The sequence below is a fragment of the Aythya fuligula genome, chromosome 14 (genome assembly GCF_009819795.1).
Source record: "Aythya fuligula isolate bAytFul2 chromosome 14, bAytFul2.pri, whole genome shotgun sequence".
NCBI lineage: Eukaryota > Metazoa > Chordata > Aves > Anseriformes > Anatidae > Aythya > Aythya fuligula.
Genome location: NC_045572.1, coordinates 7,718,427 through 7,733,658, shown reverse-complemented (window position 1 = coordinate 7,733,658; position 15,232 = coordinate 7,718,427). Strand labels below are relative to the sequence as shown.

General features: G+C 50.0%; 1 protein-coding gene across 1 annotated transcript; it reads right to left on the bottom strand.

The window, feature by feature from the left end:
- Positions 1–205: 205 nt before the first annotated feature.
- HDAC3 (histone deacetylase 3) lies at positions 206–14,309 on the bottom strand. Its single transcript, XM_032196914.1, has 15 exons — positions 14,245–14,309; positions 14,065–14,147; positions 9,049–9,191; positions 7,335–7,416; positions 6,781–6,837; positions 6,631–6,686; positions 4,227–4,360; positions 3,866–3,946; positions 3,701–3,774; positions 3,411–3,475; positions 2,942–3,031; positions 2,767–2,825; positions 2,260–2,339; positions 1,693–1,850; positions 206–1,412 (listed from the first exon to the last, which is right to left on the bottom strand). The coding sequence occupies exons 1-15, from the start codon at positions 14,297–14,299 to the stop codon at positions 1,343–1,345; spliced, it is 1,287 nt and encodes a 428-aa protein (XP_032052805.1). The 5' UTR covers positions 14,300–14,309; the 3' UTR covers positions 206–1,342.
- Between the last annotated feature and the right edge of the window lie 923 nt (positions 14,310–15,232).

The following is a 15,232-nucleotide window of genomic DNA, read 5'->3' as shown; positions in this document are numbered from 1 at the left end:
GTCTTTTTACATGAACCCAGGGCTCTCCTCGCTGCACAGCGGTGCTGAGCACACACTGGTGTACACCTCGAGGAGCTCCTCCGTTCGTTTTGACAGGTCAGACAGCGCAGGACACCACGCTGCCAGGGACAACACACACGTCCTCAGTCACCGGAGCACGGGAGCCAAAAGGCGCAAGCATTAAACAGACAAATGACAGGTCAGGTAAGAAAAATACTGCCTCTTCATTTAATGTTTAAAGACATCAGTAAACAAACAACAGTATGCACAATAAGAGGCTAAACCCGTCCCCTCTCCCCAAACAGCACCCTCCAAACCATGACAGGACCAGGTGACAACACGGGAGAAGGAGCAGCAGCAGTCTGGGATTTGGGAAACCTCTGCTGTGTGAAAGCAAGACGACAGGACCTGCAGCAGGCAGCTTCCCTCACCCATGAGCAGAGTGACATCTCCTGGGCAGTCACGAGGGAGTGGCTTGGGCTCCAAATCTCTTGCAAACACACAGAAGGGCCACGCGTGAATTTGGAAAACAGCTGGAAGCTGCGTTAGAGGTGCAAGACGCACCGTGTACTGACCTTGGCAACCAAACTGCTGTTCCGCAGTGATTTTAGCCTCTCACAGAATGAGGAAAATGGGGGAGTTAGGTCCAGCTTGGCAAAGTGTTGCAGTACTCATTTGTGAACGCAAAACTGAGTATGGGGGGAAACAAACAAGACTACGCTCTGCATACATTCTTCCACCTTGCTCCAGCAAGCTGCTCCCTGCTCCAGTCATGCTCCTGACCCCTACCCCAGAACTGGCCTTGTCTTCTTGAACGGTTTTCCTTGAGCTGTGGAGCATCAGATGGTCAGAAAGGGGATGGGGAAGCAAGCCTCAGCGCAGGCTTCAGAGGACAACTGACTGGGTACCTGAGCAGAGGGCTGGGGAGACCGGGATGCGGCAGGTGTGTTGCTGACGAGAGGCAGAGGTTGAGGCACAAGCTCCAGCTCCCACCTTCTGGCAGAAGCCCGCACGGAGTTACAGGAGCTGACTGGGCCGGTGCAGGACGGTCTCAGCAGCTGCGTGGCTGCCAGCGGGCACACGGCACAGATCTGAGCACTACTTGAGTTTCCATTTCCCCGAGCGGTGACAGTTGGAACCGTGACGTGTGGTGGAAAGTAAGGAACACATTTCACTGCTCTCTGCCTTGCAGACAGCAGAAGTCTGCAGTGGTGCTGTTTCTGCTGCCACCGCTTGCAACCAAATACAAAGGGAGGGCTCGCTGGCACCCGTGCAGCCCAGTTAACTGCACCAAGCATCAACGTGAGTCCCCCCCACAGTCCAGAGTCCCACACCAGAGCCCTCAGATCTCGACATCGCTCTCTTTGTCGTTATCGTGGTCACCATCATAAAACTCGTTGGCAGCTTCAGGCCTGGGGGAAGAGACAATCATCATTAGTGAAGAGCCCTGGCACCCTTGGGACAAAGAAGAATGCCCACAGGTCTCACTGCACGTCAGAAGATGCCTTGCACCCAAATACCTCAAGAACTGTTTTGTGAGGAGACCACACATTTACAGAGAGGATCCCTGGATAAAAAGGAGACTCAAAAGTGAGTTTGTATCTGTTCCAGGAAATGGTCTCCAGTATGTACCCTACCCATCCCAGCAGGGACTGAAAGGGAAGCCCGTTTCTCCAGAACAAGAGTTGATACCTGCTGTAGTTTTCCTCAGAGCCTCTTTCCTCTGGATCAGGCTCATCTGTGCGATCGTAGCTGAGCAAGTCAGAAGGGACATCGTGGATCTGCACGCTGGGAGCATGGTTCAACATCTTCAGATTCTCAAATATCGTCTGCCTGATCTGATCCAAGTACTACTTAGAGAAAACAGAGAAGGATCATCATTGTCAGATCTAGTACTTTGCACAGACAGAGCTACAGCTGTTAGCACTACAACCTGCCTGCACCACCTATGTGGTGGCCATGAGAAATGCATTTAACAAAAAAGAACTATTTATCAGAGCAGAGGAGGTAAGAGGGTTAATTCAATCACTGAGGCTCCTGCACTTAGAAAACAGTAAGACAATCCAACCATATTCTCAAATACTATTATCCCTTTGAGACTTTCTGACATCCAAGAGGAAAGGCTGTGCTTGCTCTTTGTCAGCTTTCTGCTCCCACAACAATCCTTTGCCTGGGTCCCAAGTGGTTTCACAAAAGCAACAACTGCAGGGTTTTTGGGGTTACATAGCTGGACACCGCAGCGAGGCTGCGAGCACTCACCTGCCTGGAGTTCTGGTTTTCAATCCTTGTACTGACATCAGGGTGAAGGGTGAAGTCTGGAGCGAAGTATTCGAAGTACTCTGCAATGGCACGAGCACAATGGTTAAAGCACAGAGGCAAGGGAGCCAGCCACCAGCTGCAGAGCAGCTGAACTCACTTCCCCACCATGCCAGAGGTGACCAGACTCTAAAAACCACAGCGACGTACAGCTCTGCAGCTGTTCCATACCATTCCTTGCAGAGTCAGCAAGAGTAACACTCAGATCACCCAAGAGGAAGTGAACCACATTAAATAACACATCACACGGTCAGGGTGTGCCTGCCCAGCAAAGCCTACGAGCAGGAGGTAGAAGGGAACCAGGGTTATCTCTGAGATCAGGAAACGCTGTCACTTTGGCCCTGCTTATCTGTGGTCAATGCAGAAGTGCTATTTTTTTTTTTTTTTTTTTTATCTGATATGACATACTTCAGCTCAACGAGTGGAGAAAATACAGGAACTCTAACTTACCACTGTATGGGAGCTCTTCACTAATTGCTTCATCTACAAGCAACGACGTTTCATAAGTCCTAAAAACATGAAATAACAGGGGCTCAGCCCACAGAAAGCTACACAGTGCATGCAGGGGCAAAGACCACAGCGACTGCTTAACCTGTGACCTTCAACTAGGATGGAAAAGACTCACCAGCACCGTGCCACGTTGCGGACCGTGTAACCGCCTCCTCCCAGTACCAGTAAGGGGATGTTGAAGCTCTTCACATACTCCACGCATTCCCTAGAAATCCCAAACAAACATGTCTGAGCTGCTAATTGCAGCACGTGCTCACATCTGAAGTGTCACTGTGTGCTCAAACGCCACCACGGCTCATGTGACACACCTGGGACTCAGGGCTCCTACCCTGGGAAACTGAGCTAGGTGCTACTCTGTGAACTGCTGCTCTTGGTCAGAGTCCCATTCTGAGAACCCCTCCCATCACACAAGGGTTTAAAAAAAGAAAAAGACAGAAGAACCCACACAAACCAACAAACCCCAAAAACCGTTGGTGTGGCTGAAGGCCAAAGTCAAGGTCTCACAGCAGAGGACACTCTGCAGCCCTTCAGACTAAAGGACAGTCTTTCAGCTAACTGCTGTGCCCCAGCCCTGCTGTACTTACCCATGCCCTCTTATACTGAGGTTAAAACAACCCAAACGGTCGCAACCCAGAGAATCAGCACCACACTGGGGAAGAGAAAAAGAACAGCTGAATTTTGGCTATATAACCACTGCTTTCTGCATCACCATCCTACCCCTCTGCCACCTGCATTCACCAGAGGGACAGACAGCAGCTCGGCTAGGACACACTGCCCCTGACCCCTGTGCAGGTAACCCAATCAAGAAATGCCCCACCAACCTACAGCCCCTGGACAGGGGGATGTACACATGCACAGAGGCTCAGTTTCTTACCTGCAGCACTATGCAGGTGGGCTGATAGTAATCTACCACCTGGTTAATGACTGGCTGGAAGAGGTGTTTATAACCTTTGGAGAGAAAGACAGGTTTGTCATGGCTCTGGAGAGAAGGACCAGCACATATCTGGGCAAAAGGGAAAGGCAGGGGACACCTACGTACTTTGGTCATCGATGCCATCTCGTAGCGGCACGTTGAGACAGTAATAGCGGCCGCTCTCTGCACCAACTTCATACATGTCCCCTGGCCAAGGAAACACAGGAGAGTCACAACAGCTCTAAGACTCCAGAGGTGTTGGGACACCAGATCTGGTCTGGGCTGAGACCTCTGATACCCTAGCTAGGATCCCCCTTTCTTAGAGGCAGCTTTAGTTCTGTTCCTCTCTACTTGCTCCTCCACACCTTTTCTTCCTCCTTTGCTCCCTGCAGTTGCCATTTTGTGATTTTATACCCCCAGACTCCAGCAGCACCTCTGAAGGACCCTGAAACAAGGCCGGGTTCAGGTTATAAAGGAAACTGCATACCTGTGCCAGGGAAGAAGTAGTTCCCATATTTATGGAACGACACTGTCATGACACGGTCCGTCAAGTAGAAGGCCTCCTGCACACCATCTCCGTGATGGATATCAATATCAATATACAGGACACGTGGGTGGTATCTACAAACAGGAGGAAAAGCAGCATTATTGTCTGCTCTGCACCCAACCACACTCCTACCCACAGGGCTTAGTATCACTTAGAGCTCAGAAAATCACTGCTGAAGTTTACCTGCAAGCCCACTTGCTAGAGCTCATTTGTCCCACCCCAGGTGTATCAAACAGCTTTACATGTTACATTTGTATAGTGTCCACTTAAACACACACCCAGTAAAACATTTTCTTCTGATATGCTTCAAAAAAGATAGCACAGAAGGTTTTCAGATAGAGCCACAGATATCTTAGAAACCACATAAAATCTATTTAAAACATATGGGGTTAGAAAGCTCTTCTTTTTTTTTTATTTTTTTGTGTATGTGTGTGTGTCCCCTCCCTGCAAACAATTTTCCAGCTAGTTAATCTTTAAGAGCTCCAAAAATATTTAACCGTATCTGGAACTGAATGTTAAGCTAGCCAAGGAGTGCTTAATGCCTCACTGCACCAACACCACCGGGGTGGACTGCAGAGGCTGCCTTGCTCTGAACAAGGAGCAGGAGCCTGGGGCACAGCTCCTGCTGGCCGTGGAAGTCCAGGCAGAGCCCTGTCACTCCCAAAAGGTAGGGATCAGCCCTGGGGCAACACTGTGAGGATGGTGAGAGGTTGATCAACAACTACGGGGGTAAGAGAAGCACTGAGCACAGTGCAAGTCAGAACAGACGTTCAGACAGAAGGGAAAAGAAGGGTAACTGGACTTAACCAGGCTCCTTTGGCTCAGCCATCCAAACAGGTATTGCAGGCATGATGTTTACTGGAGGAGAAGCTGTCTGGGTCACAGACAGGGAATGAAGAAAGGGAGATCACCACAAGTAATAGTGTTGGTGTAATGGTCAAAGGTGACATGCAGGTGACAGCACTGGAGACAGGACCCTAAGGCCATGCCCTGCCCACCAAATCTAGAGCTGCCTGCTCAGCTGCAGAGAACTTCTGCAATGTGTCCTTAGGAAACGCTGCATCTGATCCCCAAAGAGCAGGGAATTTGACATCCATGCCAAAACCCTACAGAGAGAGATCCAAGAGAGCAAGACAACACTGAAACAGAGAGGAGGAGCATGTGGCTCATGCCATCTGTCCACTGGAAGCATGGCATTCAGTGTATCTGCAGTGACCTAATCATGCTGGCTGATGGCACTGAGCCATGCTGATTAGCAAATCAGTACCTCATTACAGCCTCCCAGAGACACAAACCATATAAATTGTCCAGATTTATCCCTAGAGACAAATGATGGCTAAGAGAAAAAGAGGCTGCAAACACCCAGCCTTCACACCCTGGTAAATGGAAGAAGGGACCTCCTAAGAGCAGAGGGACCACAGGGCAGCAAACTCAAGCATGCAACCACCTCCTGCGGAAATGGTTCACCAGAACAGGAAACAAGAGAATAGATATATCATAACCTCCCATGAGGGGTAACTGGGCTATATTTGATGCCTCCAATAAATAGGACTCATGTGAGACTAGAAAATAGGTCTGTAGATAAACTGTAAAGACCTGAGGTTCCAAAAACAAAATAGGGAAGACTGGCAGAGAGGAAGGAGGTAGAAGAAATGCCAGTACATTCCATAAATCTGACTTTGCAAACAAGTAAGCTTGCCACCGGTCACATACCTATTCTCCAGTCAACCCTAAAAAGAACTTTTTCTTTTTAAATTCCATAGCATCTTGTTTCATATTCAGCAATAAACAGGGTATTTGAAAGTATAAAAAAACTTTACAGACTAAGCCAAGGAATTCAAAGTATTTTGGTACCTTTTCCTCTCATTCAAATTTTTGATTTCTAAGAACAACAAAAGAAGTTTTCTACACACAGCAAGTGTCCTTTGATCAAACACGTGTTGCCCAAGTCCTGGCTCTTAAGCCAGTCAAGCAAATCAAGACAGATGCAGGCCATTTTATTCTGTCTCCAGTAAGCCACACTTCACATTTACCTACAAAAGGCTCACTGTGGCAAAAACCCTGATTTGGGAGACCCTGCAATGGATATTTCACAGATTGTTAAAGAGTAACAAAGTTTAACTTTTCCCATATCACTTGAGCAACATACAACAAAACTGGAGTCAGATATTCCAATTCTCAAGACCCCTTCTTGTGCCTAAAGGGATCAGGCCAAGAGATCAAGCTGTTGGCCTCCCTGGACTCTAGAAAGACACAGCCACCAGACAGACAAGGAGAGAGATTCAGCAGAGAAGAGCAGGAAAGCACCATCCCCAGCAGTACTGCACGTGCCCCATGTCCTTACTTGAGCAGCTCCAGGATGCCAATAACTATGTCATTGACGTAACAAAACCCAGAAGCCTGCAATACAAAGAAAACCAATTCACATTAGAACAGGATCAGCCCAGAACACAGACTCAAAAAGACAGAGCAGGCTGCAGATTCACCTCATTACCTCAAACTTTTTGGCATGATGCAGGCCCCCTGCCCAGTTTATCGCAATATCACAGATCTAAGGAAGGAAAAATAAGTTAGAGATGACAGCATGGTAACAACCACCTTGCACCCACTTCCCCAGTCAAAAGGGACTTCAGCCAGCACAGCGCTGTGTCCCACACACACCTTTTTACCCCTTCCTCTACCTATGGAGGCTTTTCCAAAGCTTCATCTTGCTCATTAGCCCACTGTTACAACACGTCCATGCCAAATTAGTTGGGTTCACTGAAGATCCCAGGTTTGTTGTTCTACATTGCTGAGAGTACTTTGTGACTATAATCCTGTATTATTAATGACCTGTGGCTCCCTCAGGATTAAACATCTACTAAAAGGCTGCTTCTGACAGTACAGGAGTGGTCTCAAACTCCACAGTCCTGCAGTGCTAAGAATTTATGCTGCAACACAGCAGTGCTTGCTATGGTGTTATACAAAACACATCCATGGGGCTATCCTTAAGCTGATAACCAGTTAGTTTTACCTGTGTTTCAAAGGCAAGCCCATCAGCTCAGTTACCTTGTTGTTCAGCTGCGTTGCTCCCTGCAGGGAGGCTCCAGTATAGCGAGAGCAAAATTCAAAGAGACCTGGAAACACTGGGCTGGAAAAAAAAAAAAAACACAAAAATTATGATTCAAACAAAGAACGCTTCATTCCTCCCAGTTTTTCCAGAGCAGAGCCAGGAATAAAATTGTCTAGGGACATTACTTGATCAATAGCAAAACTCACTCTCCGTGACAAGGTTAATTTGGGATCATTCTGACCCTGCTTATAACACGGAGTACCAGCAGGTAGAAATCTGACTGCAAACACAATGGCAAACTTAGTGAATCTGATAATGATTACCAAAGCTTCCAAGCCAGCACAGAAAACGCTTCCCCTGCCCACAACACACGCCAGGGTCCATGGACGTGTACCTGGAACTAGGACATGACACGGGAGGAAGGAGAATCACTCCCACACCATGTCCCCACAGGCCCCCTCAGCCTCCCTGCACATCAGGCACAACGCTGCAGAGCCAAACACTGCTCTTAGGACAAAGCTGAGGCACAACCAACCCACATGCAGAGCCAGCCCAGGCACCAGGATCTCTGGGAGAGCATAGAAACAGAGGACACTGAGACCCTGCGTCACCCCCTCACAGGCAGCATGTTACAAACGTCATTTGTAGAACGGCCTGGGTTGGAAAGGACCTCACAGATCACCCCGTGCCAACCCCCTGCCACAGGCAGGGATGCCACCCCCCAGATCAGGTTGCCCAGGGACTCATCTAACCTGGCCTTGAACACCTCCAGGGACGGGGCATCCACAGCCCCTCTGTTTCAATGCCTCACCACCCTCTGAGTGAAAAGTTTCCTTCCGACCTCTAATCTAGATCTCTTCTCTTCATTTAAAACTAAAATGAAACTAAAACTATTGGTTTAAAACCATTTAGTTTAAAACCAGTCATGGACAAGCAACGGCTTAAGAACTGTGGTGTTGTTTTTTTCCTCCTCTATTCTGATAAGATGGTTTCTGATCATCAGAGCAGTGACATTACAGAACAGTCTTCCAATTCCAGCCTAAATATTAAAAACCAGGCTATACTGATACCTTTTGGGGACAACACTGTTCTCTATGTAACATAACTCCTCTTGTGCTTGTACTTAGAGCTTTGCCTTCCAAAGAATACAAAGAACAATCCTATTCTCAGACAGACATTTTCCTCAACCTGTCTGCTTCCTCAGTCACCCAGAGAGCCCGTCCACACTTTTCTTTCAAGTTTCATCTCTTATGAACATGAAAGGCTGGATTGAATATTCTCAACAAGATCTCATGTGGTTTTGTACAGAAGCTTGAAACTCTCCTCTGTCCTACCTGAAAATCAGGCTCTCAGAGCTGCCTTGAATTTAACATGCACATATAAAGGTAGATGAAAAGAGAGGCAATTATTTAAAAAAAATAGCATGCTCGAGGAGAACTGGAGGTTCTGCAAGAACAAGCAGACATACAGTCTCTAACTCAACAAGCTTAGTGCAAATATAGATTTAAAAAGATCGACAGCAAGATCCAAAAAGAAGGGAAATGAATTAAGGAGGTTCTGATAATCTGATATACTCAGGAGGGGCTTGCACCTCATTCTGTTTAAAGAAAATAAAAACCAGCACATGCTATCAGAGCTCTGCAGACATAAACCCCGCAGGATCACTTCAGCCTTTCTGGTCCCGGTTCTCAGGAGGCACAGAGCACTCACCAGTCATCGCCCACGTTGAAGGCGTTGAGGCTCTTGGTGAACCCCTGCATGTTGTTGGGGCTCACTCTCTGCAGGAAGTCTATGTAGTCCTCGGAGTGGAACCGGCACATGTCGTGCTGGGATGCCTGGTACGGCTTGAAAACCTTCAAGACAGAAAGACAAGACTTATTTCCCATTCAAAGCTGTGCTTGCTTTGGCCGCAAGAAGTCCCAGGCTGACAAATGACCCGCACGAGGTGTATCTAGAAGTGGCCCAGCACACTGGCTTCCTGACATTCATGTTTATTTAAATGCAGCAAGCTGCTCCACAAAGCCTGTTTGCCTACTGATGTCTATCTTCTGGCCATGAGAGCGTCTCCTGCCTCCTGTAACAACTGCAGCTTTTCCCTTACACTCAGATCCCTTCTTTTCACCAACACACCCCCCCAGCCCACGGCTTGCCAGCTAGCAAAAGGAAACAGCTGACTCTAAACTTGAGATTTTTCTTCACTGGGGAGCACTAGTCCCTCATCTGTCACAAAACCCAAACCACTTTGATGTAAGAGGGGTTTCTGTCCCTCCATCGGATCAGCCTGCAGCAGGCTGGTGAGTTCAGAAGTTGTTTGCAGCAGGCTCAGGGATAGATGGAACATACGCATAAGCTTTGTTTCCTTTGGAAAGTCAGCAAGAAACAACCATGGGGCTGGGTGGATTCAAACTGAAGTTCTCGTGACAACACGCGCTTGCCAGTTTGGCACTTACCACACATACCTCAACATCCAGGAAGTTAAAAGTCAACACCACGTACCCCGTAAGAGGAAATTAAAGCTAGGCTGAAATCAATAGGAGATCTTCGGTGTTTCACAACTTGTCTTAATTAAACTGTGCACTTAATAGAACAGTGGGAAGATGAAAATAATATGAAACGAGCTTGTCTCCAGAGGGAAAATGTGTCAGGGCAACTCCCACAGCACGCCTGCTCCCTGTGCTATGCAGGACCCCGCAGAGACCTGCTGATTTTTGGAGGGAAAATAGAGCCTAAGCCACGTAACATCTCCTGTAGTGCACAACTGTACCGACCTGTGCAGCACGCTGCTTTCCAGACAGATGTGCAGGGTTTGGTGTTTCTCAGAGGCTGCTGCCTGGGACAAGGAGGACAGGATGACACTGCAGCAGCTTAAGGTGGAGGCCAGACCCTCCCCGAGACACCAGCTCCAGCAGGACAAAAAGCAACACTGAAGAATCGCCACGGAAAAGAAGCCACCCTCATGGGGTATCAAGAGGCTCTCTTGGGCAAGGAAAAGCAGGGACGTGGAATTCAAAGCAGAAAAGGGGGGGGGGGAATAAAAACAAGATGGAAAGCTTCAAGCCTGACTCAGCTGCTGGCAGCAGGAGAAAGCTGACTCCTTCCCCTCCGTGCCCGTCGCCCACAGGATCCCACCCAGTTTCTGGGGCAGGCGCTGGTGCTCAGCACCCCGCTCTGCCAGCTCAGCGCCGGGCTCCCCTGCTTCTGCCAAGTGACCAGGTCACAGCAGCTCTCGCAGGGACCCAGATGTGGCACAAAGCAGCAGGAACACACAGCTGAGGAGCAGGGAAGATACGCAGCTGGGCAGACACTGTCTGTCCTTCAGCAACGCTGAGCCCTAAGGATCTGTTCACCACAGCCATAAATAAGCTGGGAAGAGGCAAACCCCACTTCAGCTACCTCAACAAAACAGCAGCCTCTTGCTTGGAGAAGGCAGATAATGATGCAACCAGAACACGAAGTCAACAGGGCCTTTTATAGGCACAGCCGGCCAATAATCCCCTGTTTTTATTTGCTTGTCACTCTGCCAGCTGCTGACTGCTCAGGATGAAGTTTCCTCTGCGGTTTGCAGCTTCGTGATGACATTTTGTGGAAAATATAACCAAAAAAAAACCTTTTCAAGGCTAAAAACACAGCGAAGTGCACAGCCCTGCCTACTGCCTCATCCAGACAGGGACCTGACACAGCAGTGCCATGACTGAACGTGCTTTCTCTCATTTCTGCAGGAAAAAAAACTTTAAAGAAGCTACTCATACATGGTCATACATTTGCAGTAAACATTTGAAAGCTAAATTCTGCCAAGATCTCGCACGCTCTGAGTGCACTCCAGCCAGATCTCCCTTGGGAGCACAGCAGGAATGGGGCGATTTTCTGTTGTTTCAGTGGTCTCAAGTGTTGGTACCCAGGCAAGACAGGAGAGAGCAGTTTGATTAAAAGGCAGAGATGCATCTGAGAAGAAAAGAAAAAGGAAAGGGGGAACAGACAGAAGTATCCAAGGTTGGAAAGAGAAAGAAGACCAGCAGGAGAGCTGGGCAGGAGAGGGGGACAAGAAAATCAAACGGAAAGGCAAGTTGGGTGACAAGGGCCGGGAGCTGGGAAGAGATCAGATAAGACAGGGGACACAAAGGATCAGAAAGCAAGACAGGGAAAACTAAATGCAGAAGGTGCTGCATCCTGCCAGTGCATGAAGCAGGGACTGGCTTCCCAATGCTTTTACTTCAGCCAGCAGGCACCGGGAAATCATCTCGCACCAGGCTGGACCCTACAGAGGGCACAATACTCAGCAGCCACGGGTTACTACACCTGTAAAAGCTCCTATGAGGGCAGCCATAAAATCCAAAGGATTTATGTTACCAGATATCAAGCTACTGGAATTGTATAAATTCCAACAGAGAGCTTTAAAAAAAAAAAAAAAAGTTTAAGCATACCAAATTAATTTCACATATTGCATCAAGGAACAGTTTCACTGATCCATTTTAACATGTCCTTTTAAAAACTGGTATTGTGTGTTAAACTGGGGACAGCTCGTTTTCTGTTTCCTGCCAGGTCTCTCAGCATAGAGAATGGAGGAGCTTGAATTTGAGCCTGCTCCAAATGCCAGGCACTGGTATTGGTTTGGCTGCTCACAGTTTGCCTCCCCAAAAAAAAAAAAAGAGCAGGAAAACTGCATTGCTATCATACCTGCAAGAATTTTGCACTGTGCCCTGCCTCATATCCTGCAGAAGACACTGCAAACATGCCGGAGTGCGATGTGCCAGGATCTCCACTGCTCTCTTGTGCTCACAGTAACACAGCTTCGACCCAACATCACCCGATTCTCAAGAGCTTGGCTGGCATCCCTTAAGGACAGCCCTGCTCTGCAGTCACAGCTAAATATGTAGCCATGTCCCTGAAAGCACATCAGGAGCTGGCTAGTGGTGCTTAGCTTCGGATGCTGGGGACGAGGGAACCTGGGAGCTGCCTGGCCTAGCTGGAGACTGCTGCTTGCACAGAGCTGTGGCAAAGAAACACACAGCCATGGGGTTTTTACAGCAGCTCATGAGCTGCCCCTAAAGCAGGCTGCAAACCTGAGAACACATCCCGGAGCCTGACCAGGCTTTCTTGTTCACAACTCTAGAGTAAGTCCTGATTATTTTTGCTTTATCAGTGAGTTGTAATTGCCTACAATCATTTTGAGAATGCCTGCATCAGCGTAACCCCCTGGTCACCCAGCTCAGACACACGCAACACGGGAAGCTGGAGTGTGCCAGGGACCAGAGCCCGACTGCGCAAGGCACACTGCTGGGGGGCAGGAACAGAGGGGAAGGAGCAACACCCCTGGTTTTACACCCTGTGTGCTAACCATGAGTGATGATGCCAGTGACAGAAGTGTTCTTCGCTCCTTTTAATGAGGTAATTCCCCTGAGAGGACACCATACACACAGACACTGACAGACAGGGGCCTAGTGCTGCCCCAGGGCACATCAGGCAGATTTCAGGCTCTGGGGACAGCAGGCAGCACTCAGACCTTGCCTCACACACAGACACTGTGACCTGGGAGCTAGAACTGTGCTGGTTGTCACAGGAATCCTGTCCCAAAGCAGTCCGGAAGCCATCCTGCAGTACTGAAGGTGAGAATAAGCTGCCCAAGGACTAAACAAGCTGCCCCAAAGCACGCAGCAGCTGCAGACGGCAAATTCTGCAGGTCAAAGTGTGCAGCAGCCATCTCAGAAGCAATGGACAGACACGTGTCTCTCACCAGCCCTGCCTTGGTACTGCAAGGCGTTACGTTGCATGCCCCGTACTGGAAGAGTGGGCAGCAAAAGGAACAGGACTTTGGAAGGGAAGGGGCTCAGTTCAGCTCCCCTTGCACTAGTGAAATAAAATATTTCACAACAGGGGTACCACATATTTGTCCTGATATTCTATTATTCCCAAACTAATCTTGTTCTTCAAACATGTGAAGATTTAAATTTTCTTTCTGGTCATCACTAAACACTACTCATATTTTATCAGGTCAGAGTTCAGGAAGAGACCATCTTTCTAACAGTGACACCAGGAATGCACTGGCCTAGACCGTGGGAACTGCGTGGTCAGTAAGGACTGTGAATATTGCTTATTAGGCATAAGACAGGATTAATGAACCCCATTTGGGCACCGAGATGAACCGGCTAGCCTCCTGAGGAGCTTTTTTCAGCTTCACCAGTTACGCTCACACAGTGCTGGCGAAGCAGCTGCAGCCATGGGTGCTTCAGGTCCAGCATTGCCGCTCCAGCCCCAGTCAGAGCACTGTGAGCAGAGGCTGCACAGGAGGCTGCCATCCCGCAGCAACACAGCAGAACAGCGCATTAGGGACTGGGGGGCACCTCGAGAGGCCACCTGGTGCAGTTTCCCTGCTGGGGCGGGCACACCTGGACCAGGCCACGCAGGAACACGCCCAGGCTTGGGATATCTTCAGCGAAGGAGCCCTCACAGCCCCTAAGCAACCTGTCCCACGTCCCGTCACCCTCACCGTGAAAAATATTTATTTTCCTATTAAAACAGGAATTTATTTTCCCTGTGCCACAGCCCGCGCCCACCGCCCCTCACCCTGCCACAGGCCGCCCCCCAGAAGGGCCTACCTCCCCCCACCCCTCCCCCTTCCAACAACTACAAACATCAATCACCGTTTACATCAATTATAAGCAACATATCGCTTATACTAATTATAAAATCAATTATTCTTTATATTTACGCCCCCCCAGCCCCGCTCACGATCATCTTCTTGTAGAGGCCGTAGTGCAGCACCAGGCTGTGGGTGAGCGCCAGGCGGTGCGGCTTCATGGGGTGCCCGGCTCCTGCAACCACAGCGACAGAAGGGGGGGGTCAGGGGGCGCTCACCGGGGCTCCCGGGGGTCCCGCCGCCCCCTCCCGGGCCCGCCCCCCCCCCCGCACCGTAATGGAAGTTGCCGACGTCGGGGTCGTAGAAGTAGGCCACGGTTTTCGCCATGGCCGCCCGGCCGCCGCCGCCGCCGCCGCCGCGCGCGCCCCGCTACGTCATGGCGCCGCTGCGTCATCGCGCCGCGCTGTGGGGCACGGCCCGCCCGAGGGGCGGGGTCTACCCCCCAGTCAGCGCCAGTTAACCCCCAGTTAGCTCCCAGTTACATCCCAGTTACCTCACACTTACCTCACACTTATCCCCCAGTTACCCTCCAGTTGCTCGCAGCTGCCCCCAGTTACCTCCCCGTTGCCCCCACCTGCTTCCAGTCATCTCCCAGTTGTTTCCAGTTAACCCCACAGCTGCCCCCCAGCTGCCACCAGTCGCTCCCAGTTATCTCCCAATTACCCCCAGTTATCCCCCAGCTGCTTCCATTTACTCCCAGCTGCCTCCAGTTACTCCCCAGTTGCTTCCCAGTTGCTCCCAGTTACCCCCAGCTGTTTCTAGTTACCCCCAGCTGCTCCCAATTACCCCCAGCTGCCCCCAGGTACCCCCCAGCTGCCCCCAGTTACCCCTAGCTACTCCCAGTTACCCCCCAGCTGCCCCCAATTACTTCCTAGCTGCTCCCAATTATCCCCAGCTGCCCTCAGTTACCCCCCAGCTATTCCCAATTACCCCCCAGCTGCCCCCAGTTACCCCCTAGCTATCCCAAGTTACTCCCAGGTACTTCCAATTACCCCCCCAGCTGCTCCCAATTACCCCCCAGCTGCTCCCAGTTATCCCCAACTACCCCCCAGTTACTCCCAGGTGCTTCCAATCACCCACCAGTCACTCCCAGTTACCCCCATCAGCTCCCAGTTACCCCCAACTGCCCACCGTTCCCCCCCATCAGCTCCCAGTTACCCCCTACCCACCCCCAGTTAGCTCCCAGCTTCTCCCAGTATCACGGCCCCATATCCACTTTCTCCCCTGCCCCTTGCCCAGCCGCAGGCGCTGGCAGGATGG

What these genes read in the sequence shown, in the direction of transcription:
- HDAC3 (XM_032196914.1), bottom strand. Translation starts at nt 14,299, where the DNA reads ATGGCGAAAACCGTGGCCTACTTCTACGACCCCGACGTCGGCAACTTC. An exon ending in ATCATGCCAAAAAGTTTGAG is followed by an intron (nt 6,687 to 6,780) that starts GTAATGAGGTGA and finishes TTTGTATTGCAG; the next exon opens with GCTTCTGGGTTTTGTTACGT. An exon ending in CTCAGTATAAGAGGGCATGG is followed by an intron (nt 3,032 to 3,410) that starts GTAAGTACAGCA and finishes TGGGATTTCTAG; the next exon opens with GGAATGCGTGGAGTATGTGA.